Raw genomic sequence first — 25,619 nt, 5'->3', positions numbered from 1 at the left:
GGACTAATATAATTCCTACAAACTTCGTTTGAGAGCAATTAAGTACATCCAAGATATTTAAAGCTAAATTTAGCAATAAGCGTTGAAGATGCTTCAATCTTTGCAAAAGTACGTTCAAACAAATTTCTCTCTCTCTCTCTCTGTCTGTGAGAAAATTCCATGTGCATGAAAAACCACTGTCACTTACCTCTCTGCTTCCGACTTCTGATCAGCAATTGACCAGAACACTTGTTTTCCTACGTGCGGAATTGAGTTATGCATCCTGTTTCAATGACACTTCACCAATTAACAACCAAGATCATAAGTACACTTCGGTTCGCAACAAAACCAAGAGAACCGATAATCGCTCCTCTCAGCTACTGATATCACGGCTATCAATGAAATAACGTCAGTATTTGAATTCTCTTAGCGTATTTTTGAACTGCAAAATGGCGAGTCCTTGACATCTTAAATTGAAAAAACTTAAAGAATCGAATGAGCTCGCCACGGGCTTTAGAATGAAACCTTTTGCGCTTGCTTTTGAAAAACATAACTGACAAAACGTCGAAAGAATTGCTCTCGAACGACTAGTGGGAGCTCTAATCAATTGCAGCCTGCTTCAGTCGGGGGGGGGGGGGGGGGGGGGGCAGGGAGGGAGGGAGGGGGAGCCTAAGTGGGACTAAGAAGTTCAATAGTGGGCTTCAAATAACCATATTAAAGGTTAACATATACCACTATTAAGATTTGTGGTGAAAAATGGCACCAGTTTCGGCCCACTTTTCATTTGACTTTTAGTATTAAATTGCCGCCAATTGAGTTCAGCAGCTGCTTGAAATTGTGATTGACAGAGAATTTTAGATCACGCGAAATGCGAAAAGTCAAGTGCGTTAAAGTCACTCGAAAAGTCAATACGGTCAAACGAAAATTTTTCATAAAGACACACACGTTTACAATAATTGCCATGAACTTCGTTCAAGAGTAATTAAAAACATCGGTCAGCCAAAATTGACTCAACTAAAATCCAGAGGAAAATATCATTTCATATTAAATTCTGGTATAATCAGTACAAACGGAACATGACAAAGTTTATGTTTAGAAACGTGTTCATTCACTGTACTACATCTTTCCCATACTGCGTTGGAGTGCGTTCTCTACTCAAACGCGAACAGGATCTAAGTCCACGACCTCGCGCATGAGTAAAGACAGACAATAACTTGCACGGTGTTGAAAATTCAGAAGAACTTTGTTTTGGTGAGTGCGGTAGCAGTCATGTGGTCTTCGTCGTTGACAATTCTGTCCCAGTTGGTGCGTCCCACGATGAAGCCTAGTCTCTTCTCCTGTTCTATCTCCCGCCTTTCTTCCACATCTGCCCATCGTACCTGAACAACCAATTTCGCGTTGTCCATATCGAACTATTTTGCTTAATTAGCTCAATGGGCTTTTATCCGTCCGATGACTATTTTCAGGCATAGTAGTGAATAAGTATTATTAGAAAGTCGAACGCAGATTAATTCAGTTTTGAATTTTTTTCCATGCGTTTTAGTGTAATTTTAAAATTTCTGCGTTAGTTTTGGTTAGCTTTCAGCTGTTTCCGTTTAAACAACCAACAGCTACTTTCAGCTTTTTATCGATCAACTAAAAACAAAATACTTCACACAACTTCCGCTTTATTTCTTAAAAACTTTGAAAACTTTTTTAAACAGATAATTTACCAAGTTTAAGGGCCAGAAAACTTTGTATTGTAAACATAGCCTGAAGTAATGCTCTCAAACTAGTGTCAATTTTGGCAGTCGCTACCTTAAACGTTGGATGCTAACCCCACCATGCGAAGTTAAAACTGGGGAAGGCGGGCCAAAATCTACCTGCACTAAGAAATTATGTGTTCTCGACGGTTTTGATAAACCGTTCACTTAAGGGCTTAATAAAGCTGTAAGAACTGCGCAGCAACTAAATGCTGCTTTACGACTGAATGCTGGCGCTTTACGAGTTTGAGGACGCAAAGTCAAATCGGTCAGTTGAAAAAGCAATCAAGCGAACAAATCGCATTAAAAAAAACCAACAGCACTAACATAAACATACCCGGCAGATTGCCGGAAAATAGCCGCCATTGATTCCAATAAGCATGATTGGGATTGAAATCACAGAAGATATTGAAAAAAAAAAGATTTTTGTACAAAAACATTTTTTTAAGTCCAATTTATTTTGATGGCATTTCGTAGTTGAACATACTTCGGTTTCTTAGAGAGAGGCTACAGGGGCTACTATCAATAACAATAAGCATTAGAGAGAGGTAACTAATATTTATAGGAACGACGTTCAAATAGCGGGCATCTAAAATAGGGCTTTATGGGTTTATCCCGTTTCTATTTCTGACTTCAATTTTTTATACTGACTCTGTTCATTTTGAATTGCTTTGCTGAGCAACTGATGTTCAAAATCACTTTTAGCAGAATGAGAGAAGAGAGAAACTAGCCTAGAGAAGTCAAAAAGATTTCACGCAAAATGTTGAAAAGGCGGCAAAATGAGGTAAAGCGAAACTTTTTTTTATTCGACGAAGTAAAAAACATAGCCGGGAGAACTCCGGAAGCGACTCGAAGCGTCAAAACTTCACTAACAAAACCGTAATTGCAGCGGAAGCCACTACCTTTTGTATTGAACCATTAACTCACTACCTCTCCAGGTCTGCTCTGAAAATTGGTGAAACTTAAACCACTGTCACCAAGAGAAACAAATTGCAGCAAAATTTAATATTATTGAAAACATTTGGTTACGTTAAAAAATCCAAAATAGTTAAGGTGGTCAAAAACCTGATAGTCTGAAAAAGCTGACAAGGTTATCAATTGCCCTGAAATAATTCAAGATTCTAATCTGAAAAAGATCGCGAAAGCAAACGGGAGATAATAATCTTAGAAACTAAGTTCAAACTTTTCAAAAAAAAGCTCAAATTTAAGAATCAGAAATTACTTACAATTACACTTCTTCTAATCACTGCAATTAAGACAAAAATAACACACACCTGACCCTTGTTGTACATATGCCAGACAACATGATTGCATGCTAAATCAAAAATAAAATTGATCATAGAAAAGACACAAGCAGAATATTCAAAGGCAAAAAATAGTTTAAATTAAAACCAGGGCCGGAAGAAAGTTGCAGTAAATAGTCATAAGTGGACATTTTGAAAAAGGCTTGCTTTCAAACTCTCAGTACTGCCTTATGTTGAATGAAATCAATTGGAAACCAAAGAAATGACGAAAATCTAAGAAAAAGCTGAAATCATTCATTTTTTACAACTGAAAAAATCGATACACCAAAAATAAATGCAGGTTCCAGGACAAAGCTAGAATGATACTAACTAGAATGTGAAGAATATGAGCACAATGTAAGGAACACCGTAACAAAAAGACTTAATTTTTGAAAGTTAAAAATCAATTTCAAAAATTCAAGAAAAACGAATACATTTCATTGTTCAGCATTCAAGACATAGAAAAGAAAACTTGTCATCCGATACAAAGATCTATCCTCCTGAAGAGACCAAAAAAAGGAAAAAGCAGAATTCATAAATACGAAACATTGAAACATTTTGCAAAAAAATTGGTCAAAGAACTTTTGGTCAAGTTGAGACTGGATTTATGAAAAAGTTTTAACTCTTTTTCAAAACTTAACGCCAAAAAATGATTGAATTTTCATTGAAACGAAATTAAAGTCCCACATTTTGCACAAAACAACTATTTCTAACAATTACACCCAATATACTAACAAAAACTGACGAAAATCGGAAAAAAAACTACCAAAATCGGATAAGCATATGTACAATTTTTTTAAACAAAATTACATCGAGGTAGATAGAGGCGTTGAGTATATAAATTATCAAAGAGAAGTTGCCACATTAACTGATTTTTAACAAAAAGACGGTTAAAAGATCCAAAAATGAAGAAATTAATAGAAAAAATGCCAAAAATTAACTAAAAAAACAAGAATTATGCTCCAATTTTCAATTTGAAACGCATTTTCAGGCTCTGCAAAACACTGTGGCATCAATTTCCGGGGTTGACATTTCAATATAGTATCAAATAAAAATTATTTCTACAAGAAACCAAATTAAAAGCAAAAAAATTGGATCAATTAGACGAAAAAACGGCTAAAAACGGATATATATGTGCCATTCAGTCAAAAACTACTTTTCAAAGTCAAAAAGTCGTTCACTAAACGCAGCGCATGATCAAAAAACTTCTCTCGCTTAGCGAAAATCTGTTCACCAAGACAGCTTTTCTCACTTTCGCTTTTAGGTCAAAATGCTGCATGAACAAATCTACTTCCTGTAAAAAAAAAAAGACCGAGAGAAAACCAATACTCCTCTTCGAGTCGTAAAAAAAAATAGGAGCGCTATAATAGCCGGCTGAGAAGATGAGGGCGGCTATTAATTAGCATAAACTTCGAGAGCACTTAATCACTACACAGATCGGAAGAACTTAACAAAATTTGAACAATTTTTGGAGTTGTACAAAATTGCCCAATAATCAAGGGACAAGAGACGAATTCTTCCACATCGATGAGCAATTGCAGGCATTAAAATAGGAATAAAAAGTATAGAACACGAACCCTTTTCTTCCCAGACTGCGAATTGGATTTTCGCTCGAAGTAGGAGTCTCCACAGCTGCTCAGGAAGTCCTCAATTGACTCCCGGGGTGCCTGCTGTTGAGCAGTGCTTTTGTCCCCAGCTGTAGAGCCATGATGCGCACTCTTGAAGCCATCCATACGATCTAAACCGACACTCACCTCAGTAACTTGAAATCTTTGTTTTCCAACACTGACATATAAGACATCGAGAAGTAATGAAAATATATTTGAAATGTATGTCATAATCAAGTTATTAACAAAGGCCGAGAAGACCAAATGATTGAAGCACTGCAACAATAACTCGAGAAATCTTTATCATATAGCAAAACATTTGATGGAAAATAGCTGCAATTGAATATGAAGGAGTCATCAATAATAATCAGAGCCTAAACCACTAAATGGATAAAAAGATGTTTAGTTGGAGAGCAGCGGAATAAGATACTAACCGAGTGCGTTCTCAGAGTTATCAGTGTTTTCCCACTTGCTTTTAATTGGAAAGAAGGCGCAACCGGGTGGCGGGGGCGAACCCTCCTCCGAGCTATGGTCGGAGACGCCGCCACCGTCCAAATCTTCTTCCAAAAGAGTAGTCGAAGGAGGTAATTGCTCTTTCTCTGCTGCACAATCGATCGCAGTCTCTTCGCTCTCATCAAAAGAGTGGCTCGAATGAACGGGCTAAATATTTGCATTCAAAGCTTATACAAAATTCCCGTTTAAAACCTAAAACGTGCTCTTCACTCGATTTTTTTCACAGTTTGCGAATCGCCAGATATTTTCTTAACAGCCAGGGACGCGCGTTTGAAAACATATGTTCGATTCAAACAATAACTTTCAGACAAAACAGTCAGTTAACTTTCTTTTCTGTTCTCATGGTTCAAACGTCATTTATACCTTCAACCTCATGAATAATTTATTTAAGGAATTGAATCAATTCAGGAAAAGTGGTTCAGTTGAGATATCAGCAAAATCAATTTACACCGCATACGTCCTGAAACATGACATCTTAATGAAAAACAAAAAGGATTCAAGATCCATCGGATTCCTATAAGCACTCCTAACAAAAATTACATTCAGGAAAATAGCAAAATAAAAACGCTGGCTGCACGTGGACATTCTCGACCTCGTAGAAATTGGGAGTATCAACTGTGACCATGAAAATACAGAATGACACATGTAAGTGCAGATGGAGCCAAGGACAAATCGAACAAATTACCGAGACAGTTGGTTCGCCTGGCTCATAGTACTGCACACAAAGAGGTTTCTTGGCAGCAATGACGTTATTGGTCATAATTGGAGCTGTAGTCGCATCGTCCTCGACATCTGACAGTTCCATGCTGTCACTTCGCCTCCGTTTACGAGCAGGCTCAATGCTTGACTTGTCAAACGATGCTTGTCTGTTTTCAGTTAATTTCTTTCCCTATTCAATATTAATTATATTAGTTACGTTGCATACACTTTTTATAGAAACTGAAAGAGAAAATTTGACGAAACATCAACATCTAGTTGAACTAATTGATGAACTTCACTCACCAAACTTTTAAAGTAGCTCATACATACAATAAGTACCCAACTCATGCTCAAACGTACATTAAGTGACTCACTCATATATTGTTCTCGATTTGAATCAAATTGTATCAATTTCGTCAAACATCAGTTAAATTGAAGCTAGATTGTTGGACATTAACTACTCAAATTACATTATTCTCAAAAATCTCAACCACATTGCAAATAAATGATGCAGTGCCCTTACCTGGTCATTTGATAGCGAAGTTCCGCCTGTTTCCTTGTCTTTGGCTAGCTGCCTGGCGCTCATAAAATGGGCAGGGTCCAATCGGGGAAACTGAGCAGGAGCCACCTCCCAGTTATCTAGTACCTTCTTAATCTCATCCTCACTTCTCTTGTGGATATTCTGCTCCAAGCAAACACTTAATGGAGTCTGCATCTCGACCAAGTATATCTATAAAAGTCAACAACAAATATTTTCACAAGCGATCAAAAATTTTTAAAAAGTACAGTCCATTATCTCTCTTGTTTATGACTCCGTTCATTATAAATTGCTTTGCTGACCAACTGCTGTGTAATCGAAGAATAAAACCAGCCTATTTTTAATTTCGTTTTCGGAATTGAATCTATTCAAATTAGATTTCTCGGCTGAGCAAGCGCTGTTTAAAAGGACTTCAGCAGAATGAGAGAATAGTCAGACTAGCCTAAAGCAGTCAATTGAATTCACGAAAAATGTTAAACAAGTTGTGCACTATGGCAAAGCCAAAAAAATTTTTATTCAAAGAAGTAAAAACATGTCCGGAAGTAAAAACAAAAACTGATATAGCATCTGATAAAATTTATGTAATTCACGATTCCAAAAAAAAAAATAGATTTTAGCAAAAGACCTTGTAATACAGGTAGTTTGAAACAAAACTATACTTACTGACAGTTAATCTAACACAAGTCGTCATGAAGAGAAAAAAAGGGGAGTGAAAGATGAAGGACGAAATCGAAAAAAATTTTCTAAAAATCTAAAATTCCTCACAAAATGCTAAAATGCAATTTACCATCCACTAATGGGAGAAAAAATTAAATTCATTTTCTCCAGATCAGTCATTCACCCATCAAGTGACGGAGAAATACAAAGCGGTTGGAAATTGCAAATAAACTTTCAAAGAAATTTGTAGAGTTTATTTCAGTGAAAAAGGCCCTCCCTGACTTTCTAGAGGGCTCCCAACCAACATTCGGCAAAAAATTATAAATAAATCTTTTGCTATGACGGTCATAACCCGCAAAGCATTAAACGACAATAATAAATTTAAAAAAAATAAAAAAAACTGAAATTTGTATACCTGAAATCAGTGAAAAGTGCCATGTCCAGCTTTCAAGTGTCACTTCATAGTAGCAACACTATAAAACAATTCTCAGTTAAGAATTGATAAAAAGAACAACACTGAAAAGCAACACCAAATCAGACGAATAGGCAAAAACCTGAAAAAAAAACAAAAAAACCCAGCAAAATTAAGCTAAATTTACTCCATTTTCTTTAAAATAACTAAAAATTAATATCAACAGAACTGCTGAAACAGCTTAAAACGAGGCAAAATAGTAAAACTAGTTGTTTATGGGAAACTTTATCTAAAAGCAGTTTATTTAATTCAAATGGTCAAAAAAGCTTCCAAATGAGGCACTGCCAGTTTAGATAATGGATACAGACACCTTTTACAAAAAAAAGTTGGAGGTGAAAAACTGACTTGAAAAAGCCGGAAGTTATCAAAAAATTTTGCTCGCTTGGCGAAATATTACGCCTACTTTTTTCGCTCTCTTTCAATAAAAACGGCATGAACAGAAAACTATTCTCTTCTCTGTGCTCTTCAAGTTTCTTCAGCAATTTGACCCAAACACTTCAACGCATTTCCTTTCCTGTTTCAAATACACTCAAACAAAATTACCAATAAAAAAAGTCACTCGACAAATGCTCCCCTTCGAGTCGCAAAAAAGGACCGCTAATATCAGGATCAGCAAATGGTGCGGCTAGTAAAAGCCAATTCAATTGTCTCATGTGGATAAAAAGCACGGTCGAGACTGCAAATGTTTGTCCAAACACAATTTTCTCACTATCTTAAAATCAAAGTGTGCTCTCTGACTTCCCTTCCGTATTTTCGCGTGATCAAATTTACCTCAGAACTCACTAAAATGAGCGAACAAATCTTAAATACATAAACCGATTAACGTCAGAAAAAATGCTCCGGAACGACAGGTGGGGCAATTTAATTCAGAGGTGGCTGCTGCAAAAAAATTAGAAATTTTTTATCGGTACAAAAAAATCCGACTAAGAAGGGATTCAAACCCACGACAGCCGTCCTAGACTGAAGCACTTATCACTCGGCAATCAGGCCCCAGAAAAAAACAGTCAATTACACATTTTTATAAAAAAAAACACGTTTACAATAATTAATTCGAAAGCAATTAAAAACATGGCCGGAAGACACCTGAACCAAATCGAAGTAAAATTTGACGTAAGTCGCAGTCCTTTACTAATTTAGATAACATACTTATTTCATTATACCATTCATTTCACAAAAAAAAAGGAAATTATAAAATCGAAAACTGATCTAATTTTTAACATAAATTTCAACAAGTTTATCCAAAAAGAGAAATTCTCAAAACTTTCTGATACCATTTCTGTTTCGTCAATGACAAACTATAGAGTAGAGCAATGAATACAGTAAAGAACGATAACACTTAGAAAAAAGGGAAAAGAAAGTAAGAGCAAATTTTCCAAAAATTGTTTACATGTCACCATCTCAATAATAGCTCTCAAACATAACCGACAGACGTCCGGCGAATTGGTCTGAAGCGACTGGCGAGCGGTTAGCTTTGTCGAGCGGGCTGTGTTACAGGTGCAACGCCGCACAGGGGGGTGGGGCTTAAGTGTGGGGAGGGGGGTGAAGGTGGAGGTACGAGTTCCGGGGGTAGGGGGGGGGGGGGTCAAACTCTGAGAACCGGCCTTCACAACATGAATTTATGTTTCCAAAAAACTTTCCGGGAATCGCATACTTACAGTATTGCAAGGCGAAGTTAATGACCTCAGGGATTTAACCGTTTATCCTGTTGAGGCAGAAGTCAGATGCGTGACGCGACTAATCGCATAAAAAAGAACACGGAACGAAAATGACTGCTACAAATTTCGTTTGAGAGCAATTTAAAAAAATTGTGATACCGTCACTTCACAGCCAAAGATTCGAAAAACCGCCCACGACTGACTAAAAAAGATCAAACACCCAGAAGGGCAAAACAGAAGACAGCGAAAATTATATAAAAAACTCAAAAAGTGGCCTATCCGAAAAGTTTGCGGCAGAATAGCCGCAATAGACTTCTCATGTCTTCATTGGATTTAACGTGCGGTTAAACGTGGTGTGTAATTTTCATAAGACACATGTAGGAAAAAGTCTATAAAATAACAGTTCTGTTAACGTGGTGTGTAATTTTTATAAGACATGTAGGAAAAAAACTATAAAATAAGAGTTCTGTTAAAATTAGATGTTTGAGATGAAAAGTTCAAAACCTCTAATCCTCGAAATTAGAGCGGTGTTTAGTACAAACTTTTTGGGACAGTTTAGATGCTCGCTATTAAGCTTTAATTATTAAAAGCTTTTAAAATTAAAGTTCATTACGTGAGTCCCGAAATCAATTTCTGAGTGAAAAAGGTCGACAAATTATCAAATAATTAACCTAAATGCTGCAACCAAAGCGAGTAACTAATAACGTCCCGCACACAAATTCAGTAGCCAAGAAGCAAAAGCCACTGACATGGAAGTCAAATGGTCGCAACAAATATCGGGCCTTTCCCATTATAGCTCCCCCACCTCCCAGCTTAGTAGTCAGACAGCCTATGCCCCCCCCAAACATGGTAATTATACTATAATGGGGTATAATTTCATGAGGGGGCTATAATGGGAAAGAACCCAATTACCGATGTAGACAACAAAAAAAGAATAGCAGGGCAGGTCCTGACCTAAAATTCAAAGAATTTTCATTGACTGAACAAAAATAAGTCATAGATGGGACGATAAATGAATGTGGCAAACCATTTAGAAAATTATATGATCAGAAGCGTTAAAAAAACAGTGAAAACCTATTATCAAATTGTCGTATTTGAACAAAACCACCAGCTAAAAAGCAAATTTTACTTGAAGCTCCGTTTTCTCAGTGCTTTAAAAACATACCCGGCAGATTGCCGGAAAATAGCCGCCGTTGATTCCAATAAGCATGATTGGGATTGAAATAACAGAAGATATTGAAAAAAAAAATTTTTTGTACAAAAACATTTTTTTAAGTCCTATTTATTTTGATGGCATTTCGTAGTTGAACATTCTTATGTTTCTTAGAGAGGCTACAGGGGCTACTATCAATAACAATAAGCATTAGAGAGAGGTAACTAATACTTATAGGACCGACGTTCAAATAGCGGGCATCTAAAATTGGGCTTTATGGGTTTATCCCGTTTCTATTTCTGACTTCAATTTTTTATACTGACTCTGTTCATTTTGAATTGCTTTGCTGAGCAGCTGCTGTTTAAAAGGACTTTGAGCAGAATGAGAGAAGAGAGAAACTAGCCTAGAGAAGTCAAAAAGATTTCACGCAAAATGTTGAAAAGGCGGCAAAATGAGGTAAAGCGAAACATTTTTTTATTCGACGAAGTAAAAAAAAAAATAGGAGCGCTATAATAGCCGGCTGAGAAGATGAGGGCGGCTATTAATCAAAAAAATTTCACGACGCATAACAACTCGCCTTTTCTCTCATCACTTCAATTTGACTTTTAAAAAACTACGATAAGATCATTAATCGCCCATTAAAGTGGAACGCGGCTATTAAAATAGAACAACATCCCGCTTCGAATCGTACATTCAAAATTTTTCTAATGGTAAAAGTAACATGACAAGTCCTGAAGTACAACTCAAAGAATTTTCATTGATGCCTCAATCATTCACGACTTTCATTGATGCATGAACCACCAAAATCAGCGTCCGAAAAACAAGAAATTAACTGTAAAAACCTTAGCAAAAACCCGCTAATAATTTTAAGAACCCTCAAATTGCCTCATATTTTTGTTCAAAACCCGAATTTTTGTTCAAATACTGTTTTCTCACTCTGCTTTTTAGTTATACAGAATTTCACACCGCAAAACAACTTTTTATTCGCACGGCATTTTGTTGTGGCCCGATTCAAAATTACCACTCAGATTTCAAAATCATCTAACAGATCTCAAAAATGAAACCTACCCGGCAGATTGCCGGAAAATAGCCGCCGGTGATTCCCATAACTCTATTGGGATTGAAAGAAAAGAAAACATCAACAAAAATCGATTTTTGCATAAAAACATTTTTAAGTGCGATTTATTTTGATGTCATTTCGTAATTGAACATACTCCTGTCTCTCAGTGAGAGGCTACATGATCTAGTATCGATACCAATAAGCATTATAGATAGTAACTAAAACCTATGAGAACAAAGTTCAAGTACCGGGCATCTAAAAATGGGCTTTATGGGTTTATCCCGTTTCTATTTCTGACTTTGATTTTTTATACTGACTCTCTTCATGAATTGCTTTGAATTGCTTTGCTGAGCAGCTGCTGTTTAAAGAGACTTTGAGCAGAATGACAGAAGAGTGAAACTAGCCTAGAGAAGTCAAAAAGATTTCACGCAAAATGTCGGAAAAGCGGCAAAATGGGTAAAAAAAAACATAGCAGGACAAGTCCTGACGTACAATTCACAGAATTTTCATAGACTAAAGGAAAACTAGACGTAAAATGCACTTTGAATGAATTGGGAAAACCATTTCCTAAAAAAATCAGATCAAAAAATAAAAAAAAACAATCAATGTCAAAATGCTGCATGTGAACAAAAAACCACTAACGAGAAAGCGAATTTTGTTCAAACACCGTTTTCTCACTCTACTTTAAAATTAGAGCAAATAAATTTCACACCGCAAAACCACTCGCTTTTTCGTTCCATTTCCTGTTTCGGCGTGACCAAAATCACTACTCCAATTGGACTTCAAAAATCATGAAAATGTGTGAACAGATCTTTAAAAAAAATAGCCGGAAGAGTTCCGGAAACGACTCGAAGGAGAAAATTGGCTAGACTTATGACTAAACAACTACAACTATTGTGAACCCTGAACCTCTGCAAATGCCATACAAAATTGGAGGAAGAATAGAAACGGCATTCAAAAACTTAAAACAAATTGAAAAAAAAACTAGAAAAACTTAGACTTTTTTAAAAGTACAAGGAAACATGAAGTCGAATAACGTTCCTTTGCAATTAGAGCAATGAAAAACTCGCAAAACAATGGGCAAGTCATAAGTGGCAAAGAAACTTGTCTAAGATTAAAAAAAAGAAACTACAAAAAATAAGAAAAATGGTTTAAAATTTCTCAATTTTTTTGTCAATTTTCCTAAGAAAAAATGATATATACCAAGAAAACTTTTGCCAATTGAAATCTGAATATTTTTAAGTATCAAGCTTCTATTCAAATCCCACTTAAAGCATTAAAACAAAAAACAGGCAACAAAATTATTAAAATTCGCCTAAAAATCAGCAAAACTGATCAAAAACCTCCAAATTAGCGTTAAACTCAAATTAACTACTTGAAACCTTCAATTCCTATCGAAACAAGACAAAAACTAATACAATATCAAAATCAAGCCGCATAACCATCAAAAGTTGCAAAAAAACTGCTTTTAAAAGCCACACGTGAACACGAAAATTTCGCTCGCTTAGAGAAAATTTTTTCACACATCATTTTCTCGCTTGAGAAGATGAGGGCGGCTATTAAATAGTACAGTTCAAAATATTTGAATTGTAAAAAGCTAAGAGTACCGTAATATAACTACGCTCCGTTCACAGCTATAATAACTTTACGCCATCTAGACCACGGAAAGACGGCCTTATTCCTGCTTTGGGAGAATAAAATATTGAACCAAGGAAAACACTATGAGCAGCCTGAGCAAGCGCAACTACAAGTAAAGATGCGAACTTCGACCGCTTCTTGAGACCTTAAAACGCTATAAAATTTCTGGTTTGAAAGTACCCTTCGTCACAGAATTTACGTATTCAAATCCTTAAAAAAAATACGTATTCGAATCTCGCAAATATGAAAAAGATAACGGCCTTTATTTATAAAAAAAAATAGGGTGAATTATCCTTGGCACACATTTGAGCCGGAAATTGTGAACGCAGGCAATGTAAGCTATTTGGCGATGCAAAAACATAGCCGGCAGATTGCCGGAATAGCTGCGAAAGAATAGACCTGCGTGCCATATAGAGATAGAAACAGATACAGATCTAAATTGAAAAAAAAAATCGACGCCGCTCAAAAAACTAGGCTAAAAAACATTCAGCGATAAATTAATAAAGCCTGTTAAAATTCATTCCATAGAAGCCTCTTATTAGGGACCTTTACTGCACATATGAGTTCCTTTGACCTTAAACAAATTCAATTTAAACTTAAGTTTTTAAGTGCAGAAGTCATTTTATTGAGTGAGGTAAGTCACGTATGATCAAAATCTAATCACGCAAATAACCTAAAAATTTTCGCTAAAGCGAGTGAGAAATGACGTCACGCGCGCAAATGCCGTTAGTGAGAGGAAGAAGTCATTCAGAAAATTTGACTTTTTCAGCTTTGCTGTGTGAACAAATGTAAAACGAAAGAGCGCAGACGACGAAACAAAAAAACATAGCCGGAAGAATTCCGGAAGCGACTCGAAGCCGCAAAACCTCACAAACAAAACCCTAATTGCAGCTGAAGCAATTACCATTTGAATTCAACCATTAACTCATTACCTCCCCTGGTCTGATCTAAAAATTGGTGAAACTTAAACCACTGTCACCAAGAAAAAAATGCAGCAAAATTTTATATTGTTGAAAATGTTTGATAACGTTAAAAAATCCGAAATAGATTAGCAGGTCAAAATACTGATGGCCTAAAACAGCTGAAAGGGCTATCAATTGCCCTCAAATAATTCATGATTCTGATCTCAAAAAGATCAGAAAAGCAAACGGCAGATAACAATCTTAGAAACTAAGTTAAATCTTTTTTTTAAAAAAAGAATACTCAAATTTAAGAATCAGAAAACCACTATAATTACAGTTCTAATCACTGCAATTAAAACAAAAAACGGCACATACTTCTCCCTTGTTCTGCATGTGCTAGACAACATGATTTAAAACTAATTCAAAAATTAAAATAATCATAGAAAAGACAAGCAGCAGAAAAATGTTCAAAGGCAAAAAATCGTTTAAATTAACACCAAGGCCGGATAGAAGTTGCAGTAGATAGTATTAAGTAGAGCTTTTGGAAAAAGCTGGCTAGCAAACTCTCAGTACTGCCTTGTGTTGAATGAAATCAATTGCAAACAAAGAAATGACGAAAATCTAAGAAAATGCTGAAATCATTCAATTTTTTAACAACTGAAACAACCAAAAATATATGTGCCATAAAAAGCTGCCAGGCAAAACTAAAATGATACTAACTAGAATGATAAGAACATGGACACAATATGAAGAACACCGTAATAAAAACACATTCTTGATTTTTGAAAGTCAAAAATAAAAACAAAATTCAAGAAAAACGAATACATTTCATTGTTCAGCATTAGAGACATAGAAAAGATAACTAGTCGTCCAATATAAAGATCTATCCTCCTGAAGTGAACAAAAAAATAGGAAAAACCAGATATGAAACATACGAAACATTAAATATTTTACAGAAAAAGGTCAAAAAACTTTTAATACTGCTTTCATGAAAAATGGAAGCTGAAAAAATCAATATACCAAAAATCAAAATAGGTGCCAGGACAAAGCTAGAATGATACTAACTAGAATTTTAAGAACATGGGCACAATGTAAGGAACACCGTAACAAAAAGGCATTCTTGTTTAAAAAGTTAAAAATCAAATTAAAAAATCAAGAAAAACAAATACAGTTCACTGCTCAACATTCGAGACCTAGAAAAGATAACTAGTCATCCGATACAAAAATCTATCCTCCTGAAGAGAACAAAAAAAATAGGAAAAAGCAGAACTCAAAAATATAAAACATTTTGAAAAAAAAAATTATCAAAAAACTTTTAAGACTGCATTTAAGAAAAAGCTTCAACTGTTTTTCAAAAACTGAACTCCAAAAAATGATTGAATTTTTATTAAAACGCAAATAAGGTCCCTCATGTTCCACAAAAAGACTATTTCTAGTAATTACAATCAAAATACAAACAAAAAACTGACAAAAATTGGGAAAAAACTACCAAAATCGGATTAGCATATGTACAATTTTATAAAACAAAAATACACCGAGGTAGAGAGAGGCGTTAAGTATATGAATTATCAAAGGGAAGTTGCCAAATGAACTGATTTTTGACAAAAACACGGTTAAAAGATCTAAGAATGAAGAAATTAATAGAAAAAAGTCAAAAATTAACTAAAAAATCAAAAAATATGTGCCAATTTTCAAATTGAAACCCATATTCAGGCTCTGCAAAACACTGTGGCATCAATCTCCGATGTTGGAATTTCAATATAGTATCGAATAAAAATTATTTCTACAAAAAACCAAATTACAAGCAAAAAAAATTGGCCACTTAGACGAAAAAACGGCTAAAAACGGTTATCTATATATGCCATTCAGTCAAAAACTACTTTTCAAAGTCAAAAAGTCATTCACTAAACGCAGCGCATGATCAAAAAACTTCTCTCGCTTAGCGAAAATTTGTTCACCGAGACAGCTTTTCTCACTTTCGCTTTTAGGTCAAAATGCCGCGTGAACAAATCTACTTCCTGTAAAAAAAAAAAAACCGAGAGAAAACCAATACTCCTCTTCGAGTCGTAAAAAAACCAAGAGCACCGCAATATAGCTACGCTCAGCTTACAGCTTCGCAGCTATAATAAAAAAGCGAAGATGCGTGAAGTTTGGTGACTTTCTCAACTCTTTTGTTTCGTATTCAATACCTTATGACTTCACTTCAATAATTTGGATGACAAAAGCACTAATGATTTCTTCGCCGATAATGATTCGCTCAACTTCGTTTTGCGGCCGTCAGACATGGGAAAGATAACAGGAATTAAAATTTAATGAAACTTTTTACTCTCGAGAACACTCTTTGCACTTAAAGGTGAGGCGGCTAATCAGATGTGCAAAAATGCACAGCAGTAAATTGCGAGCTACGTATCACCGAAGAAACTTCTGGATACCATCTCCTCTCTGCTGAGCAAAAACATTTACCTTCATGAGGCTTTTCTGAGCGACGTCAATAAATTGCTGGAAGTGTTGTACTTGAGAGTTACATGCATCTATGATGACCAGTCTGTCTGATCCCTCTGCCACCACTTTGGACATTGCTTTGGCCAATGCAGCCAAGTACACCGTCTCCATCTCCTCCTCGTACTCGTACACCATTCCACCCTTCTTGCAGCTCTCGTCTGTCACCATGAAGTAGTCATCAATCGAGAGGACTCGAGGAGCTGTCATTCCCGCCGAAACTTCTTTATCCTAAAAACAAATTAAACAACGGGTTACCGAAAAACCTCTAGAATCGGCTCGGAGTAGATATCCACTCAGGCCCAAACCAAATACTACACAAAATTATCGCGCTACTTAATTTACCAATCATTTTGAATCCAAAATACTTTCATTCAATAATTGACTACAAACTAAAAAAACAGAAACCGTACAGAGAGAAATCCAAGGAATGGAGAAAATCAATTAAAAAACAAAAACCCTACAAAATGTTTACAATTTTTTCTTTACAAATGTGTATCATATAACTGCCCCATATAACCTTGAAGGGTCACTTCTTGGCAGAAATACATGTAATATAGCTCTAGATAAAATAGTAAACAAGAAAAGCAATTGAGAAAAGCTAAAAATCAAGATAGGCGCGAAATTTGAAAAACAAAATAGATAAAATATGGGCCAAAATTCGATTGAAATTACTCAATTTTCTTCAACAAACACAATTCAAAAATACAAACAATCAAATCTAAGATCACAAAACGTAAACATAGCTGGCAGATTGCGAAAAAATAGCCGCCATGGCTTCGTAGATCTGCAGTCTCAAAAAAACTGTAAAAAAGACAGACCAAAAAAATTTTACCTTATCTCTTTGAATTAAAGTAAAAGTCAATTTCAAAGTGAGGAATCATTTTTGAGAGTGAGGTAAGTCAAGTGTGACCAAAAATTTAATCACGCGAATGAACAAAAAAAAACTCGCTCCACTAAGAGCAAAAAATGACGTCACGCACGCACAGCAGATTTTAAGTGGCTGTGACGTCATATTGTCGTAACAAAAATCGCGACGACGAAAAAAAACAAGAGAAGGCCAATAATAGCCCCAGCTATCGCTGTGCGGGTATTAATAAAATAAATAATTCACTTAAAAAAAATTCCCCAAAACCATAGAAAATTGAAAAAGCTAACAAAAACTGCACCGTCCAACAGGACAAAATAGTAGAAAGCTCAAAATTGCGTCGAAAATTCTAATATTTGCTTCAGATGGCTCAAAACATTTCCAAACGTTCTATTACTAGCAACAATAGTTGAAACAAAAACATTTGGCTAAACGACTTAAAATTTAAAAAAAAACCTTTTTGAAAATGCTTCACGTGATCAAAAAATATCACTCGCTTAGCGAAAATTTTTACACCTTCTCCCGATCTCTGAATGATACATGAATACTCTAAATGTAATCGGCTTTTTTCGGCAAACTGGTCTAAACACTTCTTTTCAAGTGCGGCATTTGAGTTCCTCTAAAAACACACTCTAAAAAAGCTCACCAATTAAACAAAACAAAGCCGGAAGAATTCCGCAAAACGACTCGAAGAGTCGTCTCTTTTACAACAAACTTTCAGAAAAGTATTTAATATCAACAACGTGGAAGAGCTTTTAGGAGTAAAACGCAACTCAACAACGAGTGCTAAATTAAAGCTGATATTCTTGCTTATGTAATATTCTTTTTCAAGTATTGAGTGAAGCAGGTAAGCTGATTTTAAGCAGCTTGCCTTCTACCGAAGCCAACAGGCATGGTTGGCTTCAGTAGTAGCCAGCTGGCATTTAAAGATGTTAGCATTAGGTGGGAGTGTGAGCGAGTGGGGAGCCGGGAGGGAGGGGTTGGAGGGTGGGCGGCGGGTGTCAGGAGGGGGAGGATAGGGGTTGGGCTGGGATGACTCAGGGGAGTCAAACGTTTCGCAAACTCAAAGACTAGTACGACGTAAACCTAAGAAAATGGCTCTACTTAATGCCCTACGAGCGCTACCCACTCGTGAAGTTAGTCGGAAAGGCGACAGGAGTTATCACCATCTCCGTTGCCCATTTGATGGATCAGTTAACCATTTTTCTTCTTAAGTTAAAATAAACACCAAACGACTAACGTCGGGAAAAATTGCTCTCGAACGTCATGAAGTTAAAACATAGCCGGCGGACGGCCGGAATAACTGCAAAATAGACTTGCGTGCCGTAAAATACAGATAGAAACAGATACAGAGATGAGTTGGAAAAAAATTTCAATGAGCTTTCAGTCTATCGAGTAAATTTTAATTGAATAAAAATTTATATTTTAAATTGTAATGTGAAAAGTCAAATAACCTTAATAGTCTTGGCGATGTATGACTTTCCAGACCCAGGAGGTCCGCGCATAATAATGAGACTGTTTCTCAGTCGTTGCTGCTCTTTTCGACCCGGTACCGACAGCATCTGATCCAACTGATAGACATCTGCTGGTTTTTCCGGAACTTTGGGAGGTGGCACCATTGGAGGTGGGGGAGGTGCATCTTCTTTGGGAAGAGGCGGTGGGGTTGGGGTAGTACGACAAGACAAGGAATTCAAATTTTCATTATCTCTATCAATGCGCGATGAGGGTGAGCCACGGAACACATCCTCAATTCTAAAATAAACACTACTTACTGTCAACTGGTGTGAACATTAGCCAAATCTTTCTTCAAAAGTATAATAAATCCGAAGTATTTACATTGATACTGCAAATTAGACTGCCTCCTCGTGCAAGCATTTACAATTTTGCGTCACGGTGTGATACATTCAATCGCTGCGTTTATACAGTAAAATGTACATAACTGCCCAGCGTCAGATGAATTGCTCTCAAACTACTGGCGTGGAGATAGCTTTGGTACTTTGGTAGTCGCTAGCTTGAGCTTAGAAAAGCTAATATTACTGGGTTTGAGTACAAAAAGTGTGTGATGGTGAGATGTTAAAAAGAAGCCTGATAGAAACTTTGCAAAAATGTACTTGAATTCATGCCTCCTGAGGTAGGATGACTAACAGGGAGGGGTTATTCAAACCATGCAAACCTTTTCAAACACTGTCAAAGGTAAATAGGGCCAAAATTTTATAACAGGACGTCCTGAACTACAATTCAAAGAATATTCATGGACTACGAATGAATTGGGAAACCCATTCAGAAAAACATCCTGTAAAAAAGTCATTTCAGTTACCAATGAACGCGAAACACAAAGAGAAAAGACTAAAAATCGATGAAAAATTAGCAAAATAGCTGAAACATACCCGGCAGATTGGCGGAAAATAGCCGCTGTTGATTCCCATAACCAAGATTGAGATTGAAACAAGAGAAAAAACTTAGTGAAAAACTTGTGCTAACTATCTTGATGTCATTTTAGAGCTGAACGTATTCCTGTTTCGTAGTGAGACCAGATATGGGCTAGTATCAATACCAATAAGCATTAGAAATGGTAACTAAGAACAAAGCTCGAGTAACAGGCATCTAAAATTGGGCTTTATGGGTTTATACCCGTTTCTATTTCTGATTTCGTTTTTCTTTTCATACTGACTCTGTTCATATTCAATTGTTTTGCTGAGCAACTAACTGCTGTCTAAAAACAATTTAGCAGAATGAGTGAAGAGTGAAACTAGCCTAGAGAAGTCAAAAATTTCACGCAAAATGTCGAACAAGCTGTGAACAAAAGTAAAGCGAAAAAATTTTATTCGACGAAGTAAAAAAACATAGTAGCACAAGTTCCGACGTACAAATTCAAGAATTTGCATTGACTACACAAAAAACTAGACCTAGAACGGACTATGCGTGAATTGGGAAAACATTTTCTAAAAAAAATCAGATAAAAATAGAAAAAAAAATCAAAAAATGTCAAAATACCACACGAACAAAAAACCACTAGCGAGAAATAAAAATTTGGTTCAAACAAAAAACTAGGCGTAGAATAAACTATGAATGGATTGGGAAAACCATTTACATAAAAATCCTATCCAAAAAATTGAAAAAACCGTAAAAATCAAAGTGAAATTGCCGCATGTGAACAAAAAACCACTAGCGAGAAAGTGAATTTTTGTTCAAACACCGTTTTCTCACTCTACCTTTAAATTAGAGCGATTAAATTTCGCGCTCCAAAACCACTAGCGTTTTCGCTCCATTTCCTGTTTCGGCGTGACCAAAAGCTGTCCAAATGTGTGAACAGATCTTAAAAAAAGACAGCGCCCAAATACAATTCAAATTCTTTGAATTGTAAAAAATAGAAGCGCTATGATAGCTGGCCGAGAACCTGAGGCGGCTATTAAAAATAAATGAAAAGCCATAAAACTCACATAAATTTGAACTCACTATCTGAACCTGCTCGAAAATATTACGATAGCCTATTCAAACTATTAAACCAAAAACTGCCTGAAAATGGCTCAATTGAACAAGCTTGACTCACATCGAGTTTGAACAGAAAAAAACAAGCCCGGCAGATTGCCATAAAAAGCCGCCGTCGATTCCAATAAGCATGATTGGGATTGAAAGAATAGAAGATACTGAAAAAAATTTTTTGAACAAAAACATTTTTTAAGTCCGATTAACTTGATGGCATTTCGTAGTTGAACATACTTCTGTTTCTTAGAGAGAGGTTACAGGGGCTACCATCAATACCAATAAGCATTAGAGATGGTAACTAAGACTTATAGAAACGACGTTCAAATAGCGGGCATCTAAAATTGGGCTTTATGGGATTATCCCGTTTCTATTTCTGAGTTCAATTTTTTATACTGACTTTGTTCATTTTGAATTGCTTTGCTGAGCAGCTCCTGTTTAAAAAACTTTTAGCAGAATGAGAGAAGAGAGAAACCAGCCTAGAGAAGTCCAAAAGATTTCACGCAAAATGTTCAAAAAGCGGCTAAATGAGGTAAGCGAAACATTTTGTTCGACGAAATAAAAAATAGGAGCGCTATAATAGCCGGCTGAGAAGATGAGGGCGGCTATTGAAAAGAAGAGATACAGCACTGGTTTCTAAGTGCCAAAAAGTGTTCTTGACCTTATCTCTTTAAATCAAATTAAATAAAAGTCAGTTTCAGAGTCAGGAAGTCATTTTTGAGAGTGAGTTAAGCCACGCGTGACCAAAAAACGAATAACCCAAATGGACAAAAAAACTCGCTCCTATAAGAGAAAAATATGAAATCACGCACGAAATTCAGTTGAGATTGCATGAACGCATGAATGAAAAGCAGGTGATTGTGAGTCATATGATCGTACCAAAAAAATTAATAAGAACGACGAAATAAAAAAATCGAGAGAAGGCCAATATTAGCCCCAGCTATCGCTGTGCGGCTATTGATAAACTATCAGGGAGAATTACCCCAGAAAATGATAAACATACACGGCAGATTGCCGGAAAATAGCCCCCGTTGATTCCAATAAGCATGGTTGGGATTGAAAGAATAGAAGATATTGAAAAAAAAAGATTTTCGTACAAAAACATTTTTTTAAGTCCGATTTATTTTGATGGCATTTCGTAGTTGAACATACTTCTGTTTCTTAGAGAGAGGCTACAGGGGCTACTATCAATAACAATCAGCATTAGAGAGAGGTAACTAATACTTATAGGCCCGACGTTCAAATAGCGGGCATCTAAAATTGGGCTTTATGGGATTATCCCGTTTCTATTTCTGAGTTCAATTTTTTATACTGACTTTGTTCATTTTGAATTGCTTTGCTGAGCAACTGATGATCAAAATGACTTTTAGCAGAATGAGAGAAGAGAGAAGCTAGCCTAGAGAAGTCAAAAAGATATCACGCAAAATGTTGAAAAAGCGGCAAAATGAGGTAAGCGAAACATTTTGTTCGACGAAATAAAAATACGAGCGCTATAATAGCCGGTTGAGAATATGAGGGCGGCTATTGAAAAGAAGAGATACAGCACCGGTTTCTAAGTGCCAAAAAGTGTTCTTGACCTTCTCTTTAAATCAGAGTCAGGAAGTCATTTTTGAGAGTTAGTTAAGCCACGCGTGACCAAAAAATGAATCACCCAAATGGACAAAAAACTCGCTCCTATAAGAGAAAAATATGACATCACGCACGAAATTCAGTTGAGATTGCATGAACGCATGAACAAAAAGCAGGTGATTGTGAGCCATATGATCGTACCAAAAAAATTAATAAGAACGACGAAATAAAAAAATCGAGAGAAGGCCAATAATAGCCCCAGCTATCGCTGTGCGGCTACTAATAAACTATCAGGGAGAATTACCCCAGACAATGATAAACATACCCGGCAGATTGCCGGAAAATAGCCGCCGTTGATTCCAATAAGCATGATTGGGATTGAAAGAATAGAAGATATTGAAAAAAAAAAGATTTTCGTACAAAAACATTTTTTAAGTCCGATTTATTTTGATGGCATTTCGTAGTTGAACATAACGTACTTCTGTTTCTTAAAGAGAGGCTACAGGGGCTACTATCAATACCAATAAGCATTAGAGATGGTAACTATGACTTATAGGAACAACGTTCAAATAGCGGGCATCTAAAATTGGGCTTTATGGGTTTATCCCGTTTCTGCTTCTGACTTCAATTTTTTATACTGACTCTGTTCATTTTGAATTGCTTTGCTGAGCAACTGATGATCAAAATGACTTTTAGCAGAATGAGAGAAGAGAGAAACTAGCCTAGAGAAGTCAAAAAGATATCACGCAAAATGTTGAAAAAGCGGCAAAATGAGGTAAGCGAAACATTTTGTTCGACGAAATAAAAATACGAGCGCTATAATAGCCGGTTGAGAATATGAGGGCGGCTATTGAAAAGAAGAGATACAGCACCGGTTTCTAAGTGCCAAAAAGTGTTCTTGACCTTCTCTTTAAATCAGAGTCAGGAAGTCATTTTTGAGAGTTAGTTAAGCCACGCGTGACCAAAAAATGAATCACCCAAATGGACAAAAAACTCGCTCCTATAAGAGAAAAATATGACATCACGCACGAAATTCAGTTGAGATTGCATGAACGCATGAACAAAAAGCAGGTGATTGTGAGCCATATGATCGTACCAAAAAAATTAATAAGAACGACGAAATAAAAAAATCGAGAGAAGGCCAATAATAGCCCCAGCTATCGCTGTGCGGCTACTAATAAACTATCAGGGAGAATTACCCCAGACAATGATAAACATACCCGGCAGATTGCCGGAAAATAGCCGCCGTTGATTCCAATAAGCATGATTGGGATTGAAAGAATAGAAGATATTGAAAAAAAAAAGATTTTCGTACAAAAACATTTTTTAAGTCCGATTTATTTTGACGGCATTTCGTAGTTGAACATAACGTACTTCTGTTTCTTAAAGAGAGGCTACAGGGGCTACTATCAATACCAATAAGCATTAGAGATGGTAACTATGACTTATAGGAACAACGTTCAAATAGCGGGCATCTAAAATTGGGCTTTATGGGTTTATCCCGTTTCTGCTTCTGACTTCAATTTTTTATACTGACTCTGTTCATTTTGAATTGCTTTGCTGAGCAACTGATGATCAAAATGACTTTTAGCAGAATGAGAGAAGAGAGAAACTAGCCTAGAGAAGTCAAAAAGATATCACGCAAAATGTTGAAAAAGCGGCAAAATGAGGAAAAGCAAAACATTTTTTTTATTCGACGAATTAAAAAACATAGCAGGACAAGTCCTGAAATACAATCCAAAGAATTGATCGAAAAACTGAAAACCGATGTACCTGGCCAGCAGATCAATTGAACAATCCCAGCCAAAAAGACGATCTCAAAAGTTCAGAAACTAAACTAATCAAAAAAACTAAACAAAAAATTCATTGCTAAAACTCTTGAAGCTTCTATCCTGAAAGCCAAATATGATACATATCAATATACTCATTAAGTCACGCAGAGGACTTGAAAGAGATTTATCCACTAAAGGCAGATAAACTCAAGAAATATGAGATATGCTCCAAAAAATCTGACAGGGGCAAGAAAGATTTTAACTTTTGCGGAAGTGAAATGTTTAAAACCATGTTTTGGCCTGTGGAGTTCTGCCATGTGACCCATCTACAAGACCTAAAAAGTTTTCGTTGGCCTGTAAATATCGTTAAACTCAGCAAATAAAAAAATATCAAAAAATTAATAAAAAATGGCAGACTTTAACAAAATCTTGCTAATTTTCGTGATATTAAAAACTTCAGTACCATTTCATTGTCTCTAGAGATTATCCAGTATCTCTATTTCTAACTTCAAAGAGTTTCACCGGCTCATAAATAAATAATTGAATTTGGAACATGCTAATAATTTTCAGAAATATTGATGAATAACAAATTTTATCAACATATTGCTAACATTCGTGTTATTAAAATATTGATAACCAATCCATTTCCCCTAAAAAATATTCAGTAAATTATTATCAAACCGTAGAGGAGATTCTTGGGCCCATGGTGCCAGAAAACTCCATGGTGAAAAATTTTCAAAAATTATAGAGAAATTTCAAGTTTCCTCAAAACAAAACTGCTGAAATTCGTGATATTAAAAAAATAAAAACCTGTGTCATTGCCACTAGAAGTTATGCAGTACCCTATTATCAAACCCTACAGGAGGTTCGTTGGCCCTTGAGGTTGAAGAAACCTAAAAAATGACAAAAAAAATCAAAAAACTTTTTCAAAAAAATTGTAAGTTTCATCAAATTATTGCTAAAAGTTTTGATATTAAAATGATGAAAACGATTTCACGGCCAACAAAAATTCTTCAGTAGCAAATTATTAAACGCTATAGGAAATTTCCTGGCTCCTGGGATTCGGAAAATTTAGATAAGGACAACAAATTTTTAAAAATTCAAAAAAAAAGCAAGTTTTATCAAAAAAATTGCTAAAATTCGCGATGTTGAAAACCCTTCTATTACCACTAGAAACTATGCAGTAGGCTATTATTAAACCGTGTTGGAGGTTGCTTGGCAGTTAGGGCTGAAAAACTCAAAATATGACAAAAATTTTAAAAAAACTTTACAAAAATTGTAAAAATTTGAATAAGTTTGCGTGTTTATGTTTCGAGTACCAAAAGATATAGCTCTTAAAATGGTGGTAAGAAGTAATTATTTCTTGCAAAAGAATTTCATAAATTTTTACGAATCTATATGTCAGACTAATGCAACAAGAGATTCGAAAAAAGACGAAAAAACTCAAAAAAAATTGCAACATTTTGGTCTCAAAAACTCCTAAGAATGACCTTTTAACCTTGAAATACGGCCTTACCAGTTACTTACCCA

At 35.8% G+C, this 25,619-nt stretch overlaps 1 protein-coding gene across 2 annotated transcripts in view; it reads right to left on the bottom strand.

Moving 5' to 3' along the window:
• Window positions 1-974: 974 nt before the first annotated feature.
• LOC142341363 (uncharacterized) overlaps window positions 975-25,619 on the bottom strand; it is a 513,659-nt gene continuing 489,014 nt past the window's right edge. Inside the window, exons 7-13 of one of the 2 annotated variants that reach the window (XM_075392294.1) lie at window positions 18,720-19,017; window positions 16,362-16,628; window positions 6,347-6,553; window positions 5,810-6,013; window positions 5,046-5,271; window positions 4,582-4,742; window positions 975-1,358 (exon numbers count right to left, since the gene is read on the bottom strand). In XM_075392294.1, the coding sequence (XP_075248409.1) occupies window positions 1,212-1,358; window positions 4,582-4,742; window positions 5,046-5,271; window positions 5,810-6,013; window positions 6,347-6,553; window positions 16,362-16,628; window positions 18,720-19,017 (1,510 nt within the window). In that variant the 3' untranslated portion in view covers window positions 975-1,211. The remainder of the gene's footprint in view (window positions 1,359-4,581; window positions 4,743-5,045; window positions 5,272-5,809; window positions 6,014-6,346; window positions 6,554-16,361; window positions 16,629-18,719; window positions 19,018-25,619) is intronic. The other variant, XR_012759110.1, reaches the window with a different exon arrangement.

The sequence above is a fragment of the Convolutriloba macropyga genome, chromosome 1 (assembly GCF_964194025.1).
Source record: "Convolutriloba macropyga chromosome 1, txConMacr16.3, whole genome shotgun sequence".
Classification (NCBI taxonomy): domain Eukaryota; kingdom Metazoa; phylum Xenacoelomorpha; order Acoela; family Convolutidae; genus Convolutriloba; species Convolutriloba macropyga.
Note: the sequence above shows the minus strand (reverse complement) of the source record. Positions and strands in the feature narration are given on the sequence as shown.